The following is a 23,886-nucleotide window of genomic DNA, read 5'->3' as shown; positions in this document are numbered from 1 at the left end:
TTTTTGTAGGATGAAATGTTAAAAAAATATTTGAAAAAAACTAAAATTTCCAACAAAAAAAACATACAAATTTGAATATAGCTCCTTTAGTTTTTATGATATGAAAATATTTCTAATGACCTTTTTCTTTCTACAAGTACTTGTGAATATAACAGTAAAAAAAGTGGACCGCTAGCATTATTAGTTTTCGAGATACAGCGATTTAAAAATTTTACCCTTTAAAGAGGGGTTGGTGGTGACTGACGCGGGGGTGGGGGGGGGCAACATCGATTTTCGTAATCAGTAACTTAATACCATCTAACCTATATAGGTTGTTTGCTTTCATCACAGTTTGGCACGCGAAATGCCCTATGCGGCTCTACTATATTTATAGAAATATCTTGAGTTTTCATAGAGTAATTGTAAGAAAGTGGATATGTGGGATTATAATTTTTTTAAAATATAGGGGAATCTTATCTGGAGCAGAACTTTTATCCACCTTCAGATTAATCATTTTTTTAAAAGCTATATTACTGTTAATTTCGACATTTAAGATGCATTGATTATGATTAAACTTGGGGTTTAAAGCTGCTACAAGAAAATAAATATTAACCGCCAAATCATATACAGGTTCAAAGAAGTCTGAAAAACACTGGAGAAGATTGTAGTCTATCTCGTGAGGATCATTAATGCAAACACCTCCAAATATCATTACGTGTTGATTTACAAAAGATCAAAAGCATTTGATGTTCTTCAAAATATTATGTTGAGTGAATGTTAATGTTCACAATCGCCATCAACTGATGATTTTGATGAAGATCTTAAATTTGTATACTTGGTTTTATTTCGAAAGACGCAAAAAAAAATTAAGTCTCCCTCTCCCCAAATCTAAGGCCTGATATAGGACATTTTAACAAAAAGTCAACATTTAGTGTTCTGAGAATGATCTTGTAAAGGTCGAAACGCAGACACCTTGTGACAAAGAGTCGCAAAACTTCGTACAGAAATTAAATTAAATGCAGGACGTACTTTACGCAAAGAAGTAGAAAAATATATTTACTAGTTCTCTGAAAAAATTACAAATTAACATCCAATAAAACAACTTACTATTTTGTACAAACTTGTATTACACATACAACTATTAACTATTTAACAATAACACAGAGATTTCACGAATTCGCATCCCCAAATGACTCACAGTCTCGAACTATGACAAAAAATATAAACTGTACACTAAAAACTGGTCGCAATAAAAAAAATTATTGAACTAATAACAACTCAGTACTCTCCAAATCCACTCCCAACTCAGTCAGACGTCAATCACTTACAGTGTAATTATGCCCCGTTAAAATCGCGCGCGCAAAAAATCACATTTTCGCACCTGTTTAACAAGGAATTATATTAAATTATAAGGTGCAGCTGCCTGCACCGAACTGATTCCAACAAAAGTCCGATTAAAAAATAAACATTTTTGTTTAAGAACTATTAAACTCAGTTCTTCTCCTCTTTCTTTTCTTTCGATTCTTCCGTCTGTTGCTGTTCTTGGTTCTGGCTTTGGTTGCTTTCTCTCTCTGCCGCCATCTGTAAGAAATATATATTTAACATAAGTTACTGATCGAGGTCAGGACAATAATGAAAAACGTAGTTTATTTTAGTAGCAACGTTTCGATCATATATTTGAGCTTTCTTAGGCTCAAAAAAGACATATGGGACATTAGTCGTTTAAAAACAATTATTACATTATATTTCTTTCCCTGAGAAATATTTTGACTGATAAACCTGTGATATTCACTCTGTTTTATGAGCATGTATACGTTTCCTTATATCCATTTCAAAGCTTTCATCAAGTAATGTCCCTCATACATTAATATTCTTGTATGACACAATGCCTGTTAAAAATTGGGAATTACTTTTTACTATGACCTACATAACTCTCTTATACGTTGATTAATTAATAAAGATTTAAAAGAGTTTTCAGCACTTCGCGGATTGCTAATCAATCACTCAAATCTTCTGCAATAGTTTTTGCTAAGTGTAGGGATCATTTAATATTAGATCTTAATATGGAAGTGAAGGGTACGTAATTTTGACAAAAAATCTTGGTCTAAGAATTTATTTGATACAGAACCTCAAATAGGACATTATATACAAAGGGCATTATTTCCTTAAATCTGCTTTATCCTCATTTAAAAAAATATACCAAAAAATTTATTAGCAGATTCTTTAGTGTTAAGTCAGTTTAACTATTGCGACACATTATATGGATCATGTTTACGATAGTCTATACAAAGGTAGATACAAATATAGTTGAGAAAATACAAAAAAGATGTTTGCGATTTATTTACGGTATAGGAAAATGAGATCCTGTGTCACATGCAGGCTAGTCGTAAATGCTAATTCTTATTTTTTCACAATAATATTTTTAATAAGAACTCACCATACTTGACAAATAAAATAAAATATAGACCCATGTCCACAACTTAAACCTAAGGTTTAGGGGACTTCACCATATAATTCTCTATTTCAAACAAGTTTTTCTGATATTTATATGCTGTATAACACTTTTCCTGATTCATTAAAAGTACTTCTTTATGAAAAATAGTACCTTCAATATTTAAAAATATGTTAAGAAGACTATATGTTTTGTGAAATTAGCTAATAAATGCAAAATGTAGTGCAGCTGATTTACAATTTATTATTTTTTCAATTATATTTTTCTGTGCCATCATATAAGTATAGTTATTTTAATTCATGATTAATTTGTTTTTCTTTCTTATTTTTAAGTGTATATGGATTAAATTTTGAACAATTTATAATTCATACATTTACTTGCATAGACTATTGGAGTGCTTATGTTGCAAAAAATAAATGGTATAAGTATTATTATATAGAAATCCTTAACAATGAAGTAAAAACTAGTTGCTATGTTTTCAAATTTATTTCACAGCACTGTGGTAAGGAGGTTCTTTTGACTTTACATTACGGCAAATTATTTCTTGCGATATGGCATTAACTCGAATGCAAAAAGAGTTATAATTATTTCTTTTATTTCTCATAAATAAAGCTACATTATTGCACTCTAATAAATCATTACCTACGTTTCCATTTACAAGCTTATATAATCATAACTGCCATATTTAGTCTATTCTTGTCGAAATAATCCTGATCAGCAATCACCAATTTAAATGTCAACATTCTTAAAAATTTGTGCTTAACTTTAAATTGGTAGGTTATGCACCCTGTGATAAGATTATGAAGGCATATTCAAGCCTAAGACAAACAAGTGAACAATGTACACACCCTACAGTGTCCAACTTAACCCATTTTTTACCAATGATGCGAAAACGCAACAGTCATATTAATTTTTTTTTATAATATAAACAAAATAAAAAATGAAATATTTAACGTTACTATAGTATTTACTAAGGTTGAATTAAAAAGATTTTTAAAACACTCAATAAATAAACCAGTGTTTTGATTTTTAAATTTTTATTCCAATTCAAGCAAAATTTTAATGTCTAAACACACTTTCGAATATTATTGTTTATTATTGGTAAGCATAATACAGGCGAGATTTGTTTAGCTGAATCGTATTGCTAACACATTGTGTGTATTTACCTTTTTTTACTGACAACAAAAAAATGTTACAAATTCCAAAATACTTGACTCCAAATTGTAAATGTTGCGAAAACGCATCACTGGGAAAATACGTTATCTGTATTTTGGTCGAAATAGCGCTTGAGTTGCCACCGGTATCAGCTAGAGAGTGCTTTATATGACGTAGTAAATGAATTGAAAGCAGAACATTCCGGAGATGTTGGTAAGATCTACTAAGTATTTTTAGTTGAAATTGATGCTGTTTATATTCCTCCATAATCAGATAGATGACGATGTAATTGCTGTAAACGAAAAAAACAGCCAAAATGATGTGGACATAGCGGGCACATTTGAATTACAGATAAGACAGGACAATGAATTTGACTGGGATTCGTCTGATGATGAGAGTTTGGCAGAAAAGAAACGGAAAATCGAAAGGTCTAGCACCAGCCAATTTCAAAGTAGGGAACCAAAATGGAAAAAGGGTTCAATTCCTATGATGTCCCAGCCTATTTCGAATGAAGACCCTGCGCTTGAGAAATTGGTAGATTTACTCCACGGAAAGTCACCTTTAGACATTTTCTTTTTGTTCTTTGATGACCAAGTATTAAATCTTATTGTAAGATTTTTGGAAAAATATGCAAAAAGCAATAATCGACATGATTTTGAGTTGGATAAATATGAATTATTAAAGTTTATAGGACTGCTAATATTTACAGGTTATCATAAACTACCACAAACACAACTATATTGGTCAACTGATGAAGACAAGGGGAAAGACATTGTGAAAAAATGTATGAGTCGAAATAAATTTTACTATATAAAAAAAACCTCCATTTGTCAGATAACGCACAATTAGATAAAAATGACAAGTTTTGTAAGCTTAGGCCATTTTTTGATCTCATAAATCAGAAAATGTTGCAGTTTGGTATATTTTCACACTGTCTCTCCATTGACGAACAAATGGTTCCTTCCTTTGGCAGGCACTCCTGCAAAATGTTTATCAGGGGTAAACCCGTTAGATTTGGTTTTAAATTATGGTGTATTTGTTCGTCAGACGGTTATTTATATCAGTTCATTCCATACGCAGGAGCAAATCCAAATAAACAAAAATCTGTATTAGGTATGGGTGGGCAAGTTGTTGTTGATTTATTTATTGTCTATTAATAGTGAATGACCCAATGAAGCATCAGGTATTTTTTGATAATTATTTTTCTTCGTTTCAATTATTTTCATATCTCACCGATAAAGATTATTTTGCGAGCGGAACTATAAGGGAAAACAGAACCCTCTGCTGTCCTTTAGAAGGGACCAAAAGTGTTTCTAAACCAAAAAAGCGGCTACTACATTTCGGCACATGACACTGTCAGTGGGGTCTCATTAGTTAGATGGAACGATAATTCAGTGGTCACAGTAATAAGTAACCATTACAATGACGAACCATTATACAGAGATACAGAGCTAAAAGGTATGACCGTAAAGCAAAAAAAGACAATCCTATTCAGCAACCTAATGTTATCAAGATGTACAACAAATTCATGGGGGGAGTAGATCTCCACGATAACGGGATAGCCAATTATAGAATAGAGATATCTGGAAAAAAGTGGTGGTAGCCTTTGTTCGTTAACACTATAGATAGCACTTTAGTCAATTGTTGGAAGGTTTATAACATTGTCAGTGACAAAAATATTAGTCAACTAGACTTTAAATGGTACATTGCTCTTCGCCTGATAAAAACTGAATCTTCTATTCGTACATTCATTACTACCCCTAGGGCAGTTCTTGAGCAAAGATATGATAATATCGGTCATATTATCACTAAATCGCTCCACTCCAGACGTAGATGCAAAATATGTAGTAGTCAAACGGTATTTTTATGTAAAAAATGCAACGTGCCCCTCCTCCATACCGATTGTTTTGAGCGTTACCATAAAAAGTTAAATTACGTTTTTTTTTGTTTAGCCAATGATGCGAAAACGCAACATGCCCTTTTTTGATTTAATGCAATTTTTTTTTTGTGTCATAATCTTCTTTTCTAACCTATTTTAATACATAATAAATATTGCTATTCGAAAAATTGTTGTTTTTTCATGCCCTGGTAAAATATGGGTTAAAGAGCTGCAATGTCTCAAAACAAATCCGGTATCACTTAAATAAAATGAAAGATTTGCCTGAAAAATTACTCGAAAATCCTTTCACCACTAACACTATAAGAAGTAACACACTTCAATAGGGGGTCACTATGCAAACTAATAAAAGGGACTGATCCCTTAGGCAATGGATTGTCTTTATAATTTTAAAGTTATCAGCAAAAGCCGCTAAAACGTCACTGTTTTGAAAGCAATCAAAAATCGCATTTAGAAATAGGTCAAAGAAACTTGGAGAACAACGTAAGATTCCTATTGTTAAGTTTAAAGATTTCTGTAGAAAGCTTTAAAGAAAATAGAAATCCTTACAGATCTGATCAGGCATCTCTCTTGATCATGAAACATAAGCGTAAATTAAAATTATCGAATTTTTTTAAACAGGGTTATCGCTTGGCTAGTAATATCGTTGACACTGGGTATAGAACAGTATAGTAATTTTATTTTATATGTGCAATGGCATAATATTTGGAAGGTATTTTATCTTTTTAAATCACTCTTTAATTTTCAAAAAAAAAAATATTTCCAATAAGTTTGTTTGTACTGATGGTTTTGCCATGTTCTTGATCTTTCTTTTTCTTTAGAATGTAAATTTCGCATCGAGAACTTATACTACACTATTAATAATTTTTAAAATAGAATTTCTTTTTTTTTTGTTTAGCTCTCTGTCCCTGACATAACATTTTTTACTTATCTTTTCAAACACAGTTTTCGTTATAAAATTAAATGTTTTTATACGCTGGTAAACTGGACAGTCCTGTCCTTTTTTTTGTCCATGCCTAATTAGCTCGAAGTCTTTCATTAGTCCATATATTATAACCATGACCGTACTTATTTTCTTTAACAGCATAATTTGTTTTTATAAGATTTTTATGCATGTTCTAAACTAATTTAGATTTTTAGATAGAAACAAAGTATTTAAATTGTTTAATTTTTAAGAATGAATATTCTGTGTACAGGTATTCTGTGCGATAGTTCTAATTGCTTTGTTTTATATTATTATAGGATTTATTTGTTTTTTACCAACGTGTTTTATAACCATTTAAACTTCTCAACTTCTCACAGTTTCTTCAAATTAATTTCCACTGTATAAAATGCTTTTTGCTCAGCAACACAGTTATCATGTAACAAGTCAACAAACACAGTTATCATGTACCTCTTTTTCTAAATCTCACTGGTTATGTAATCTGGTAAATCTCCAGTTCCTCTCAGAGTGCTGCTTTCCATTATGGCTTTCTTTTCCAGGATTTGGTTACATTCTTAACGAAGAAATGGGACGATAGTTGTTTAAATTTCCCACTAGTTTGGAAAATATTTGTTAATTCTACGATCTAAGTCCAACCAACGATTTTAAGCTGTGTTCCTATGTCTTCTTTAGTGATTCTGACAGGCCCCAGAGCACAATAATTTTTCATGTGTATATCTTTTAATGATTTCATCCACATCACCCAACTAGCAATTTTAGTTACGGTTACAACATTGTTTGACTATATTACTTTATTCAAGTAATAAATCGGTAACTGGTACCAAAAAAATAGTTTAAATAACTGCCAATTAAAAAATAGTAGTAAGAAATACGTAATATTAACTTAATACTTGACTATATAGTAATTATTACTTTGCGGTAACTCTGATGGTAGCTGATAACGCTTAGCGACCTGACCTAATTACCTTTACAACGTCGTTACTATAAAGTAGAAAATATTGGTCGGTGGGACGATTAAATGGGAACTTTTAAGTAAGCGCGATTAAAAAGTTAAATTTCAAGTTCTTGCGACTACATAGGAACATCAAAATATTACCACGCAGTAATACACTTTGAAGTAATATTATCAGTAACAAGACCGAAATAGTTACCCTTATTTCTTCTTTAAAGTAATATTTACCACCTTGGCTATTAAAGCAAATTACCTTTAACTAATTATTTCTACTATGCAGTAAAATATACTTTATAGTACCATTTTTTTGAAATAATTTACTGATTCCTAAGTCATTTTTACTTTGAAGTAACAAAAGAAACTTCTTGGTAACTCTAACAACAATTCGCCATAATTATTTGACTCCATTTTGTGAAAAGGTATTGCACGATTTTATGAATTTGCTAAAATCGGAAAACTTTTACATTTTATGCAATTTTTATTAAATTATAGACTTCTTATATTCATAGGAGTAAAGAGGAGTGAAAAAAATTATCTACCTTCTTTAAAAAATTAAATTTAAATATTTAGACTTGGTATATTTTTTTGTTAAAAGTCATTATTTTAATGAGGCGTTCTTTACTTTCGTCCTATATTGCCTATGTTTAACAGTAAAATTTGCTTCGTTTACATTTTTTCACTCCGGTAAGCGATAATATCAGCTATATTAAATACAATATGAGGTAGATTAACCCCGATACAACGCCATCACTTAGAATAAAGACGGACATATAAAATTATTTGTGTTGACAAAGAAAGAGAATCAAAATGTTTGCATAATATTGTCTCAGTAACTTCTTAGTAACTAGCACTGCACAATTACTACTTTATGACATCCCGAAAACTACTATGGGACGTTAAAAAGATGTTCCCGGGACGATAGAATTACGTATTTGCTACAGCAAAATCATTTCCAATTTTGGTAAAAAAGTGGTAACAGAACGGTGCCTAAACGGTTCCCGCGACTAGTAACCACAACTTTAAAGTATTCTTTATAGTACCGATTACGTAGCTGTTGCCAAAAATGCTAGTTGGGTAGTTTTCCTTAGGCTAATAATATTTTGTTCTACTTCTTCCTATACTTCCAATAGTTGAAAAATATTGATTCATGTGCTCTGCAATATCCCTGTCTTTATTATAATTTTTACCACCAAATTTTGTCTATTTTTTGTTGTTTTTCTAATACATTACATACCCATTATACCGGGTGGTGCGTCGACGAGCGAAACATAGGAAATCCCATGTAAATTTTAAGCTGGTCAATTATTGGCTTCCCTGTACATTTTACAGGAAAAATGTAAGATAACTTTTTGAAGAGACCAATCTGGCAAACCCTCGTGCAAAGTTTCCAAAAATTTTTTATGAGCGAATCTTAAATGATCTATGAACATAATTTTTTAATCCTTATAATAATTTTTTTTAATCTCATTTTTTCGTCGATTGAATAATTCATACTTGTTTTCAAATATCGACTGTCCTCACTCTTCCTCACGTCAGTGACAATATTCATTTTACTAGTGCCAGTTTGGTTTTACCTGAACCGAAAATTGGCTAATTTTGCAATTACATTTAATTGAATAATTCAAAATTCGCTTATTAAAATTTTTTGAAACTTTGCTGATTTGTTTGCCAGATTGGTCTCTTAAAAAAGTGATCTTACATTTTTTCTATAAAATGTACAGGGAAGCCAATAATTGACCCCCTTAAAATTTACATGGGATTTCCTATGTTCCGCTCGGCGACGCACCACCCGGTATATGTTATATACCCATTTACAGTTTTTTTATGGTTTTCTACTTAATTGAAATATAATAGCTTTTTTTTTAAATATCCAGCAGCTAAGTTTTTCTTTGTCTCTCTTTTTTTCGTTATCCTACCCAGGTTTATTTTTCTACACACGAAAAGAAGGAAAGGCCAGTTTTATTTAAAAAATAGTTTTCCTTTTTTTCATAATTAGGCAGGATATTGAATAGAAGAAACCAGTTTTCAAGTAAATATATTAAACCTGGGTTTAAGAAAAAATCGTCTTCTAAGTACGTGAGTAGGCCGATTTTCTTCTTCATTTCAATGATACAACGTTTTCAAAATTCATTAGTTATCGAGTAATAACGCAATACTCAACAAAATAGGTAACTAATTAGTTTTTTTTATACTATATCCAGTGTAAATTAAATTAACTCACCTTTTTGTAAGCCATCTCGAACAATTTCAACGAATTCTTCTGCAATTCACCGGTTACCTTACGGATCTCCTCTGGATCTCCCTCGTCCTTTTTGGCCAAAAGTTCCTTAACTTTGGCGATTTCTTCTTTAATCTTGTTGCACTCTTCTTCTGGAAGTTGGGCCTTAAAATTGTTTAATTTAACCATAAAAGCTCAAAGTTAAAATTTTAAATGACTCACCTTGTATTCCTCCATTTTCGTTTCTGTATCATGTACGATTCCCTCGGCTTGATTGATTGCTTCCACTCTTTCCTTCTTGACTTTGTCTTGTTGCGCGTACTGTTCGGCGTTTTTGACCATATTTTCGATTTCGTCTTTGCTCAGACCGCCCGATGATTGGATAACAACTGAAAATTGAGTTTGTATAAATTTATTTTGTTTCTATAAAGTAAATGTAAATTTTTTAAATAGTAGTACTCACTTTGTTGTTCCTTGCCGGTTCCCTTATCTCTAGCTGAAACATGTACGATACCGTTGGCGTCAATGTCGAAGGTAACCTCTACTTGGGGCACTCCTCGGGGTGCCGGGGGGATTCCAATCAATGAAAATTGACCTAAAATCAAATAAGGTATTCTCTGTTTTTGAGGGAAATCTTAAGTGGGGTATTTTGTTTACAATTCAGGTCTGTGCAGAAAAATTATGTGTATTGTCAACATTTAATTTCCAAGTAAAAAATTTTCCAAGAAAGAAATTTTTTATATTATGCACCCAGGTAATTGAATATCTGCATGTGTTCCTAATTGTTTTTACAAAAAAAAATGTTCACTTACACAAAAATCCAGCCTAGATAAAGAGTCCTTTAAGTTTTGTCTTATTTTCGAAAATAAGTTTTTACACATTTATTTAAATGTTATTATTAACTATAAACACTCTTAATATTGTTTGGAATATTATATTTTGATTATATAGAGTCAACCCGAAATTTTTATTACATGATACACACCAAAGGAAATTGGAATCTGTGTATATTCCTTTTCAAAAAATATGACCAATTAAAATTCTTTTCAAGGATATATAGAAATTTTCATCACTCTTTTACATGACTTTAACTAAAGAGTCACTACAATTATATAATATTACATGGAAAGCAATTGTTTCATTTAAATTTAACATGAAATACTTACCTAGCATTTTGTTGTTGGCGGCCATTTCTCTTTCTCCTTGGAACACTTTGATTTCCACTTGGGTTTGGCCATCGGCGGCAGTCGAGAATACTTGGGATTTCTTGGTGGGAATTGTGGTGTTTCTATTAATCAGCCTGGGAAAAAAATTATATTTTACATCGTTAGTTTAGTATAATGCTTCATAAAGCAGTAAGAGTTTTAAATTGTTAAATTCAGTATTAATTTGGCTTATAGTTTAATGAATATCATGTCTGAGAGGAAAACAGTTGGAGGTAACTTGAATCATAACTCCACTTCCAGTGCTCACATAAGCTTGATTCTTATTTTGAAAGTTTCTTTGTTATATCATTTAGCTTTCATTAAAAAATCACGAAAATACATGCATTAGAAGCTTTTTTATCCAAGTTTTTGCAAATCATGTTCAAGAGGAAAGACAGTGTCATGTAACTTCAATCATTTCTAGTGCTCACATAAGCTTGATTTTAAAAGTTTCTTTGTTATATTCTCCAGCTTTCATTAAAAATTTACGAAAATACACACATTAGAACCTTTTTTACCCAAGTTTCCGTAAATCATGTTCGAAATGCTCATATGAGCTTGATTTTTGTTTTAAAAGTTTCTTTGTTATATTTTTCAACTTCCAATAAAGCAATCACAAAAATCCAGAAATTAGAAGTTTTTCTATCCAAGTTTTTGAAAATCATGTCAAAGAGGAAAGACAGTTTTAGGTATCTTTGAATCATAATTCCACTTGTGTTAAAATCGTTTTGATTTTTGTTTTAAAAGTTTCTTTGTTATGTTCTCTAGTTTTCATTAAAAAAAATCACGAAAATCCACGCATTAGAACTTCTATGATTTAAGTTTTTAAAAATCATGTCTAAGAGGAAAGACAGTTCCAGATAAGTTTAACCATAGCTCCAGATCTAGTGCTCACATAGGCTTGATTTTTGAAAGTTTCTTTCCTATATTCTCCAGCTTTCATTAAAGAAATCATAAAAATCCACGCATTAGAAGCTTTTTTATCCAAGTTTCTGAAAATCATGTTCAAGAGGAAATACAGTTTCAGGCAACTTAAATCAAAATTCCACTTCTAGTGGTCACATAAACTTAATTAAATGGTTTAAAAGTTTCTTTGAAGTGTTCTACAGCTTACATTGAAAAAATTAGGAAAATCAATTTATTAGAATCTACATTTTGAGAAGACCCCAACATTACATTTTAAGACTGAATATTCCCTGTCATTCCAACAATGACAGTCTGAAATTCAATTCAATTTATTAGGTAATAATGCACAGTATATAAATACAATAGACATAAATGACACCTAGATACAGAGGTATCTGTGTGTGCCACATGATTCAAAACAATACTTCAACTTAAATATACATAAAATTTTCTCTCTACAAAGAAATACAGTAAAAATTGATTTTACCAAAGCTGGATTAGTTAGTATAGGTATCTAATAATTACATATATAATACTGAATTTATAATGTATAGGTATATCACACAAAACTAAGTTAATAATATATAATGCATATATAATGAGCTCTAGAGATTGGCCCTTAATCATAATAATATTCATTATATGTAGATCATTATATCTATCCTACAAAAATCAAGAAATTAATTGGAAAAAAATTGATATTAAATAAAGTATATGTTAGCTCACAAATTTTGTTTTATTTACTTTAATATAATTAGAAACTAAGACATTAAACTTTTTTAAAAATTTTACTTGCTTAATTTCATTTGACAATAGGTTATAAAATTTGGGGCCCAAGAAAAATATTGTTTGCTGACTTAATGTTCGGTTTACTTTAGGTAGGAGTATATTTTTATTTAAATTGCACCTGGTTTGATGATGATGATTGGTAATTGTTTGTTTAGAATGATGTTTATGTATATAGGAACAACATGTTGCAATGAAAATTGTCTTAATATCACTTATATCACCTTTATACAATTCATTAAATGAAAACAATCTGGGTTTTTTAAACATTATTTTTATGATTGAATTCTGTACAATTTTAAGTGTACCAATACTGTTTTTGTAAGCTGCACAGAGCAATATTCCATATCTTAGTAATGGTTCAATCAAAGCCTTATATATCAAAATCAGTACTTTTCTTGAATGAATTTCTCTAAGAATATAAAAATTATGGATTAGTGCTCCAATTTTTTTTTTAAATATATTACATGATTAACCTATTTTAAGTTTTTATCTATGAATACACCTAAGTATTTAATTGAATCAACCTGTTCAATAGAATTTTCTATATTGTTGACTTTAATATTTTGGAAATCTGGGCTACCAGTGTTCTTTATAGACAATGTAATGAACTTTGATTTTTTGCTATTTAGAGTGAGTTTAAAGGTGTCTAAAATTTTTTTTATTAAGGCCAGACCATGTTGAAAATTTGATTTAACATCTTCCCATGTGTCCCCATAGAAAACCACAGAAGTATCATCTGCGTAGGAAACTTCCCACGTAAATCTATCTCATTTATATCATTCATGTAGATATTAAATAGTATGGGTCCCAGCACAGTGCCCTGTGGCACCTTAGTCCTTACAATCTCTGGCTCGCTAATAGTATCCTGAATTTTGGTGTATTGTACCCTATTTGATAGGTAGTACTTTAAGAGTAACAAAACGTTTCCTAGTATACCATATTTTTCCAGAACTTCCAATAAGATTGAATGGCAGACTGTATCAAATGCCTTTGATAAGTCCAGGAATGCCACAAGGCACTTACTATTTTTGTCTAGATGTTCAGTTATAGTACCCACAAGCTCATACATGGCATCCATGGTGTTCATACCAAATGTAGATCCAATTTGGTTTTTTGATAGAATATTGTTATGGTTAAGATAGGGATAGGATGTCAACCTTTCTTTAAGAGATTTCTCAAAGATTTTGGCAAAATTAGAAATGGTACTTATAGGTCTGTAGTTTTCCAAGTGTTGTTTTTTGCCTGATTTAAAGATGCGACTTACGGTGGATACTTTGAACTGGTGTGGTACTTTTCCAGTCTGAAATATTAGATTTATAATATGTACTAGAGGTTTTAATAGGTACCAATAAAGAGACTTTATTACTTTTGATGTTATTCCATCCTTATCTGGGGAGCAGTTATTTTTTAGGGCTTATATGTTTAATTACATCATTTTTTGTCACAGGTGGTAAATACATAGATGTTTGACATGCATTTTTTAGTTTAAATTGGACTGACGCCTTTGCTACTGTATCTGCTATTTTAGAGCCTGCATCAATAAAAAAATTATTAAAACTGTCGGCCAAATTTTTAGGATCTGCCTATCTTAATACCATTTTTCCAGTTAAATTCATTTTATGTCTTCCTTTTTTTTATCTTTGCTTTCATTAAACGCATCATTAACAAAATTATATATTTTTTTAAAATATATAATTATTAATTATTTTTAGAAAAAAGATGCCTCTGATCTCAATAATTCATTAATTGTTGCATAATAATGTTATATCAAAATGCAAATCCCATAAATTATCTGAAAACCGGGTGATACTACATGCACAAGTTCCATAATTATTGTTAGGTGACCCTGTACTCTTTTGGCATACTTAATGAGGTTTATTGATCTATGCATTTTCGAAACATAGTACAACCATTTCGTTACTTATTACCACTCGTAATTGAGAAGTTATTGCATTTGCCTAAATAAGATTCTTGCTTACCTGGTGAAAACACCTCCAAGAGTCTCAATACCCAAAGACAAAGGAGTGACATCCAACAGTAATACGTCAGTGACGTCTCCAGCCAACACACCGCCTTGTACAGCCGCACCTACAGCCACAGCCTCATCCGGATTCACCGCTTTGCTGGGTGCCTTACCGAAGATTTCTTGAACAGTCTGTTGAACTTTTGGCATCCTGGTCATACCGCCTACGAGTAAAACTTCACCGACATCGGTTTTGTTCACTTCCGCATCTTTTATGGCTTTCTGGCACGGTGCGATCGTTCTCTTAATCAGGTCTCCCACTAAACTTTCGAATTTCGATCTGTAAAAAGTATTTTTTATTAAAATATGAAATTCAGTCGTTTATTCGAAGAAAATCCTTGCCTAGTCAATTTGAGATTCATATGTTTGGGTCCAGAGGCGTCCATGGTCAAATATGGCAAGTTAATGTCGGTTTGCAAGCCAGAGGAAAGTTCAATTTTGGCTTTTTCCGCTGCTTCCTTCAAACGCTGCATTGCCATGGGGTCTTTTGTCACATCCATACCCTAAAACAGTAAATTTTAAACAACCGCACCACTTAATTAACTTACCAGTATTTACCTGTTCCTTTTTGAATTCAGATACCAAATAATTGACCAAAACATTGTCAAAATCTTCACCTCCCAAGAAAGTGTCTCCATTGGTAGACTTCACTTCGAATACTCCCTTCTGAATTTCCAAGATGGAGATATCAAAAGTACCACCACCCAAGTCATAAACTGCAATACTAAAACCAACAATAATTAATTAATAACAAAACAACACTAATTATAAGAGACAACTTACATTTTATCATCAGTCTTGTCCATACCATATGCGAGAGCGGCAGCAGTTGGCTCGTTAATAACCCTAAGTACATTCAAACCGGCGATTTGTCCAGCATCTTTGGTCGCTTGCCTCTGAGAGTCATTGAAGTAGGCGGGCACTGTGACTACTGCATTTTTTACCTAAAAAATGTTTTTTTATTAATAAAAATTCTGCATGAGCCAATGTTAATGCACACCTTTGTGTTTAAGTAAGCCTCAGCGGTTTCCTTCATCTTTATTAAAACGAAAGCACCGATTTGACTGGGAGAATAGAGTTTGCCATCTGAAGTTTGTACCCAGGCATCGCCGTTGCTAGCCTTAACGATCTTGTAAGACACATTATTCCTAGAAAAAAATGTTGTTAGAAGCTTAATTTGAATGTAAATGGCAACTAGCACTATAGACTTTTGATTTTAAATGAACCTGCAATAAGATATTTTAATATTTACTTCACACTTATTTAAATATAAAATAATCATACAGTGTTTAGTACAGCAGTTTGCACTCTCCAATAACTAAATAATGCCAAAAAAGGCCTTTATTCTACTTATAAATGAATAAATAAAGGTTCTGTTAAAGATAAAGAAAAATCTAGTAAAAGCTGTTTTAACCTAAAATTTGAAAAAAAAAAGGTTAATCTTACAATGAGTCAACTTAAATTATAAAATTAAATTACAAGACAGTTTTACCACTAACCAAAACTCTTTATTTTTAATTTCTCTAAGATTTTTTTTATCGTAATTTGAACATCACAAGGTTCCAACCATAGGACTAACTTATATTATGGTTTTGGGGAGGTTGAAATACTGTTCTTTAGGTCATATTTAACAGGTCGAAGGCAGGTAGTTAGGATAGGTCATAAGACATTGTAGAGTAGAAAAATTATTTCAGGAGTGCCACAAGGCTCCATACTTGGCCCTTTGTTGTATGTTATTTATACTGCAGATATGTTTTCGATTGTATCAACGCACATGCAAGCATATGCGGATGATACACAATTATTATTTCAGTTTAATCCAGACTGTCCTGATAATGCTGTTGAGATTTTCAATTCAGACTTATCTAATATTTTGCAATACTCAACAGAACATAATCTGACAATTAAACCTGCAAAAACTGCAATGTTACTGTTTTGTTCTGAAAAGAAACGAGGCATACTCATGGATCAACTTAATATTCAGATTGAAAATACTCGGTTGACTTTTGCTAACTGCGGTAAAAATTTGGGTTTGTGTATAGATGTACCGCTTAATTTTGAACAACATTTAAAATCTTTACTAAAAAGAAGTTATGTGAGAATGAAGCTTTTATATGCTAGCAGACACCTTTTAAATTTTAAAACCAGAAAAAAATGTGCGAGTCACTTATTATGTCTTTATTCATATTGTTTTATAGTATATTATTCATTCATACATGTTGTAAATAAAAAACGCATACAATACGTTCAGAATACATGCTGTAGATTTGTTTATAAATTAAGAAAATTTGATCATGTCTGAGAAAATATAAAAGAGTTGGGTTGGCTTAAGTGTGATAACTGGTATAATTTTAACTTGACTCTATTTTCTAGAAAACTAAATATGTGTCAACAACCAGTATATTTGTTTAAAAAACTAATTTATAGGGAGGCTGTGCATAATCGCTCTTTACGAGATAAAAATTATTTAACAATGCCACAACATAGAACTTCTTTTTTTAAAAAGAGCTTCAGTTATAATTGTGTTAACTTATATAATAATTTACCTCTTCAATTTAAGGTATGCAATACCAGTTATTTAAGGTCTAAGTACAAGAGGTATTTATTAGATGTGCAGTAGATTTTTAGGACTTTTTTAGTGACAGATATATTGTATATATATGGTATTGCATTGTTATATTGTTATGTTTGGTTAAAACTGCTTTATCCTCAGTGTTATCTCTTAAAAGCATTCTATTGGACTTTCTCTGTTAACATTTAAAGATGATGAACTTAATATCTGGCGAATTGGTTGAGGGAAAGAATGTTGTGCCATTCTTGTGCCTATGATGTGAGTGTACATTTTCATATGTTTTTGCATTGTATGTACAAAGAAATACTTGAATAAAGGCCTTATTTATTTATTTATTTGAATTTAAAGGCTTTTATCATTTCGTTGCCGGAAGTAGATGGCTTTGATCTGTGTTAATATAGGAATCTTGATCCCTAAAATATAAGTTATGCAAATGTGTCAAATTGAGCAAAATTTTACACTATCATAATAAGTAGACTACTGCTTGGAGATAATCTATCACTAAAAATAATAAAAAAGATACATCAATACAGTCATATCTTGATACCTTTGTAGAGTGGGCGATTGTAACTACTTCCCTCTAAATATTAATAAAAGTTTTCATACAGAGATTGTGACTGTGTGAGTGTAAAACCTAGCACCTATAGACGGAGAGCTGGCTTAGTAGATCAATGCTTCACTCAGTAAATACTAAATGTTGTTATATGCAGAATCGGTTGTTACTGACACAGCAAGGGGCAGATGTCTGGTGGATGTGATATGTATTTACCAAGTGACCTGTTGATCTACATAGCCAGCTCTTAGACTGCTATGGATGGTGTTGTTAGACTAATATAGATGGTGTTCAGTTACACTTAATGAAGACCGTGAAAAATCTTTGGAAAATTTTAAAATTGTTATCTACAACTTCCAAAGCCCTGCAAATGCTTAATTTTATATTTAAATAAAAAAAAATCCTTTAAACATTAATGCTGGTATATCATCTCCTGTAAGATTCAGTAGTTTTGTCACCTTAAAGTCCACACTATCTGGTGTCAGAATAGATCTATGTAATATTTGCATTAGAAATTTGGTATTCAAATAAACTTATATCCATTGACATTCAGATGCATGTAAATAATTGTCTATTTCTACTTAGGAACCTTAAACTTGTACTCACTGCTTTTAAAAAAAAAAACTGTAGTCTTCTATTATTGTTATTTTGCATGTTTCTGTACCTTACCCATTTAGGGTTTAATATTAGTCATTAAGGTACCCATTCACGTTCAGGCGGCCGGCCGGCCAGTTCTCGCTACACACGTTCAGTGGGGGGACAGGTCGTGGCCTGTCTTTCGTCGCAAATTGTTAAAAACTCAACGTGTGTAGTGTTTTGTGGACGTTATTTGCCGGCCGGCCTGATTTTACTCTAGACTAAAATTTTTACCCGTTTATAAAGTAATGGCTAACAATCCAGACTTTACAAAGGAGTTTATTGAAATGTACCGTGCCCATAAATGTTTATGGGCGTTCACTTTCACTATATTTATGTTTTCTTTATAATCACATAATACAAAGCCATGGTGTTTAATTATAATAAATAGTTATAAATAGTAATACACAATTACCAATTCAGTACCGATAACTACAAAAAATTATCTTGCCATGATAGTTTACCAGTAGTAATAAAATCGTTCTTATATTTTTCACGATTTTGTTTTGCATTTTCCGGCACATTTTTATGTAGGAAATTGTATAGTACGCAAGCTAATACAAGCTGAATAGCACGATAAAATCAATTTTTTTTGGATCCATATTTATTGCGGTATGAAAGACTATGAAACGGTTTGCAAGAATCCCAAAAGCGTTCTCCACGTCTTGCTCTGCTCAAACGATATAGTTAAAAATTTGCTGCTCCGGAGATAAATTTTTTTGAGGGTATGATTTCAATATATTTTCGTTCAATGCAAACGCATCATCTGCTACAAATACAAAATTTAAATTTTCCGTTGTATTTTGGTTATCTGGCAAGTTTAATGATTTATTCAATAGTTTGTCACGAAAACCGATGCACTCGAATACACCACCATCCGATACTCTACCATTGCAACCAACGTTTACATAAACAAATTTATAGTTAGCATTTACAAGGGCCATCAGAACAATACTAAAATATTCCTTATAGTTGAAATAGTAAAACCCACTGTTTCTGGGTTTAACTATACGAATTGCAGGTCTCTGGAATAATTTTTCCCAACGCTTAGGGCGAAATAATTGCAGTAAATTTTAGATCTTCCATGCTGCGGCCTGTTGCCAAATATCTTAGAGTCACTAACAATCTTTCTTCAGCGCAAGAATGCTTCCCGCTTACTTTTCAAGTATTGAAAACAGTCATTGTCCATTCTAAGGTAATTTTTTAAATCACTGTCGCTTGTTTGCCGCAGTTCTCGTATAAGTTCAAAATGTGATAAGGAACTACGTTTTTTTAACCACTCCTTCCCCCACATTTTTTTTTGCCCTTTTCTTTCGTTCTTGTGACAATATAATATAATGACAATAGCTGCAGCGTATTCTTGTGACATGTCGTCGATCATTAACTGACTGTGTGTACTGAATTTGAACCAAACGTCCGGCAAATATCGCATCGGATAAAAAACGGACGACAGAAACCCTAGCAACAAACTGTACGTGTGTAGAGAGCGACGATAATAGCCGGACTGGGAGGCCGGACCGTCCAAGGACTGCCGGCCGCCTGAACGTGAATCCTTGATGTAAAGTTATATTTATTTTGCAGTAATCATTTTTATTAAATAAATAACCGGCAAAAGTACATTTACCCTCGTATTATTTGAACATTCCTTTCAGTTAAAAGCATTCTTTGCTGATACTTGAAAACAAGAAAAAAAAAGACATTTTTTTTTCAGACAAAAATGGAACTGTTAACATTTCAAGAAAATATTTCTTGGCATTTACTTTATAGAGTCAAAAAGTGTGTACAAGAGTGTTCACAATATAATTATTACAAAGAAGCGATTCATCAAAGTAAAATAACAAGAAAACAACATATTAAAAAACATTGTGTCACGAATTGAAAATTCTATAGAGTGGATACTTGATGAAATGGTATGTTAGCTATAAAATTTCTTCATAGCCATCAACCTCTCAAAAAACCATTTCTGAGCAAGAAGATCGTTAAAGCACACCTTAAATTTGCAAAGGAGTGAATCTCCCAAAAGTGTTTGGTAGTAATGAAATTGAGCATGAACAGGGTGTCCCAAATTCGAGCCTCACCATTGGGATCTCATAAACTAGAAGACTATGATATGTATAATTATTAAATAAATTGTTCCCAAACAAATGGATTGGAAACCAAGGACCCGTACGTTGGCCCGCTAGAAGCCGACTTAAACCCTTTAGATTACTTTCTTTGGGGAGTTCTTCAAAACCGTCTTTATCAAAATACGCCACAAAATCTTCTGCAAAAACTGAAAGCCTTATGTCAAGACCTAACAAGGGAGATCAGGGCTATCCCCGCAAGGATTATTCAGCGTGCGATCCATAAAATTCAGACTGACACGAAAATGCATCATGCAAAATGCATGCAAGCAGGCGGATTACTATTTGAATATTTGGTTAAATTGTGTTATTTTTGAACCTCTTTTTATTAGTGTTTAAGCTTTTTTTATTAATGCGTTATTATGTGTATTGTGTAGGTATTATGTGGTGTTGGAAAAATTTTATATTAATGGAAATATCCATTAATGGGATTAAAATCCGTAATAACAAATCCAGGGTCGAATAGTTTCTCATACATCGCTCCGTCTACCTATAACTCGCTAAATGACAACTTTAAGAATATGAGCCTATTGAAGTTCAAGAAATCGATTAAATCCTTTCTTCTATCTAGTGAATAGTTACTACCTGCTATGTGTTACGTTTAGCTAAAAATATTATTTACCTGCTTAATAATATTTTATGTGTTAAGTGTTGTTGCATGTTAGATTTAATTTAATTTTAATCTTTCACTTTTTTTATCATGTTTCTCTATGTTAGACTTAGTTAATGGTTAAGTAGAGTAGCTATGTAAAGCTAAACTTCGCCTTTTTTTGTCAAACATATATGTTTACAAGAATAAAGACATTTAATATAATTATTTAAAAAAAACAAACTTGATGATGACAGCTCAAATACGAAATGTCGGTTTGAAAATCTGACGACACCATTTTGAAAAATAGAGAAAGTAGCAATGAGAATGAGTAATTTATTTTGTTATATCTATTCAAATAGAGTCGTAAAAAAATTAAAATGAAATCGCGAATAATCGGTTTTTTCCAAATATTTTTAGAAGTATTTGGAACTTTTGAAATTTTAAAAGGACATTTTAACGAGCACCAAATTGCATAACTTTGCCTAAATTTAATAGAATTTGGGACACCCTGTACAGCATCCTAAGGGTCAGCAATTAAATAAAGAGTACATTTTTGTCATTTAATGTTTCAAAGACAAATATTTTAAATTTTAAATATATTTTAGATAATGTCTGCCTGGGTGCATTGTTTCTTACTGCAACAGATTCAAATAAATTTTTTGGATTGGTTGTCAATAGAAGGTTGATGTTTGACAAACATATTGAGCGGCTGTGCTCCAGGTTGTATTAAGTTGTTTTGCAATCAGAGTGATTAGAAATAGCTTAAATATAACAGTGGCCAAGGATGCTTATTATGCTTTGGTTGACTCATACCTAAGATTTGAAGAATTGCTGTTAAAAAGCCTCCTTTATCTAAGAAAAATATGAAGGCTTGAAGGAATGGAATTTGCTAGAGTTTATCTTATGTGGTGTCAAGAAAAATAGAATACCGTTCTGTGAAGCAAATTTTTACTCTTTAGATTTGATGGCAGAAAATATATAAGGCCACTGACAGGTGCAGAATTTAAAGCAAAGTACCAAACTCCTATTGTGAAGCATGGAAGAGGGAATATAATGATCTGGGGTTATTTTTCTTAATCTTGGGCAGAGCCAATCATTTAAATGCAGGGTAAAATAGACCCCTTTCAATATAAAAAAAATATCAGCAAACAAGATGGTACTACTTGCAGAAGAGAATATGCCATTGCAGTGGATTTTTCAGCAGGACAATGAATCAAGATTCTTTCAAGTTGGTAAAAAATTTGTTTCACAAAAAAAATCTAACTGATTTAAATACAGTTCAATCCCCAGACTCTAATCCCATTGAAGATATTTAGGACGCCTCAGATCAATGAATTTCGAGCCATTCTGTTACAAAAAATCAACAATTATTTAATATCATAAAATTAGTGGTCGCTCAGAAGTAAGAAGTAGTAACTCCCCTAGAAATAGCTTAGAAGATGCCAGGCAGTTTTAAATGCCAAAAAGTTACTTTACAAAATACTAAAGAAACTGTATGTCATTATGGTTATAACACATTTTTTTATAAAATAATAAGTTTCCATACTTATTTTCAACCTTTACTTGAAAATCATTTATTATTTAGAAGAAAAAATCTGTAAACACAAAAAATTTTGTTTACAAAATAAATAGATATAACTTTTATTCCAATATTATATGTAGGCTGCAATAAGAGACCAAATATACTCTTATCTTAAAAAGTTTCCATACTGTTTTCACTATACTATGTTATAGATTAATAAAATAATTAATCTTAAGTACCCATCTTAGTCTGACATATTAAAAGGAATGGTAATAAACTGTGTTTTTTTTTTTATTTGTACTAAAATATACAGAAAAAACACAAATTCCAGCAGATGCAGACAGTATTATAGAAATAAGATGATGATAAAAAAAAGTAAAATGTTTAATTTTCATTCTTATATTTATCCTCACTGCAGTGAATGTTTTGTTTTCAATTGTAATAGAATGCAAGAGAATGGTGATATGGAACAAAACAAAATGTTAAGATGAAATTTAATATCTTACATGTCCTTTTTAACCTCTGGATCTTCAAACTTCCTCCCAATGAGCCTTTTAGTTGCATAGAAAGTGTTAGCAGAGTTTGTAACTGCTTGCCTCTTAGCAGGCATACCGACAAGACGTTCATTATCCTTTGTAAAGGCAACCACTGATGGGGTGGTTCTAGAACCTTCAGAGTTTTCGATTACTTTCGCTTGCTTTCCTTCCATGACGGCCACACAAGAGTTGGTGGTACCCAAATCAATACCAATGACTGCTCCTCGGATGGCATCAGACCTAAAGGTTAAGTATGTTAAGAATATAATTGATATGGTAGAATTTTTTACACTTACTTGAAACGATATTGATCATAAGCGGGATATAGCGCGGCTCCGGGGGTGAAATTCTAAAACATGAGGGCAAGGGTTAGTGATGCAATTTTATCATACATAACCTCAAAATGTTCCTTCTAGAAATTTCGCTTGGGAAGTAAATGTTTGGGTAAAACGTTTACACAATAATGTTCTTTTAGCGATAGAGAGGAACTGGAGGGCTATTATGACTGCTTAAATGACTTTAAAGTAAAATAAGATAAAAAATCAAAACGATTTCACAACGCTTACCGAGTTGATTAAAGGGCTAAACTTCCGGATGAATTGCGAAGTTTTGGAGCATTGTGCGGCGGTTTTCGTGAAAACTCTGGCGGCCGATAACATTTTTGCACTTTATTTTTACAAATTCGAACGATTTAAATACTTTTTAATTAGAATTCACGTGTTCCCGGCTGAGATTTCACCTCAACGCGATGTTCGAGTTCCGCGAAACGACGAAAATGTGGAAAAAAATTGACATGTGACAGTCTTTTATGTAACCAGGTACGTATGAGAAAC

At 31.7% G+C, this 23,886-nt stretch overlaps 1 protein-coding gene across 1 annotated transcript; it reads right to left on the bottom strand.

The window, feature by feature from the left end:
* Nucleotides 1–1,086: 1,086 nt before the first annotated feature.
* LOC126740994 (heat shock 70 kDa protein cognate 5) lies at nucleotides 1,087–23,846 on the bottom strand. The gene is made up of 13 exons (XM_050447226.1): nucleotides 23,620–23,846; nucleotides 23,350–23,402; nucleotides 23,024–23,293; nucleotides 15,520–15,667; nucleotides 15,303–15,463; nucleotides 15,078–15,243; nucleotides 14,862–15,022; nucleotides 14,476–14,799; nucleotides 10,763–10,896; nucleotides 10,060–10,191; nucleotides 9,819–9,985; nucleotides 9,600–9,761; nucleotides 1,087–1,560 (listed from the first exon to the last, which is right to left on the bottom strand). Exons 1-13 carry the CDS (start codon nucleotides 23,710–23,712, stop codon nucleotides 1,471–1,473), a joined length of 2,061 nt encoding a protein of 686 aa, XP_050303183.1. The 5' UTR covers nucleotides 23,713–23,846; the 3' UTR covers nucleotides 1,087–1,470.
* Between the last annotated feature and the right edge of the window lie 40 nt (nucleotides 23,847–23,886).

This window comes from Anthonomus grandis, chromosome 10 (assembly GCF_022605725.1).
Source record: "Anthonomus grandis grandis chromosome 10, icAntGran1.3, whole genome shotgun sequence".
In the NCBI taxonomy this organism is placed as follows: Eukaryota; Metazoa; Arthropoda; class Insecta; order Coleoptera; family Curculionidae; genus Anthonomus; species Anthonomus grandis.
The sequence above is the reverse complement of the archived record's forward strand: the minus strand, read 5'-3'. Positions and strand labels throughout refer to the sequence as shown.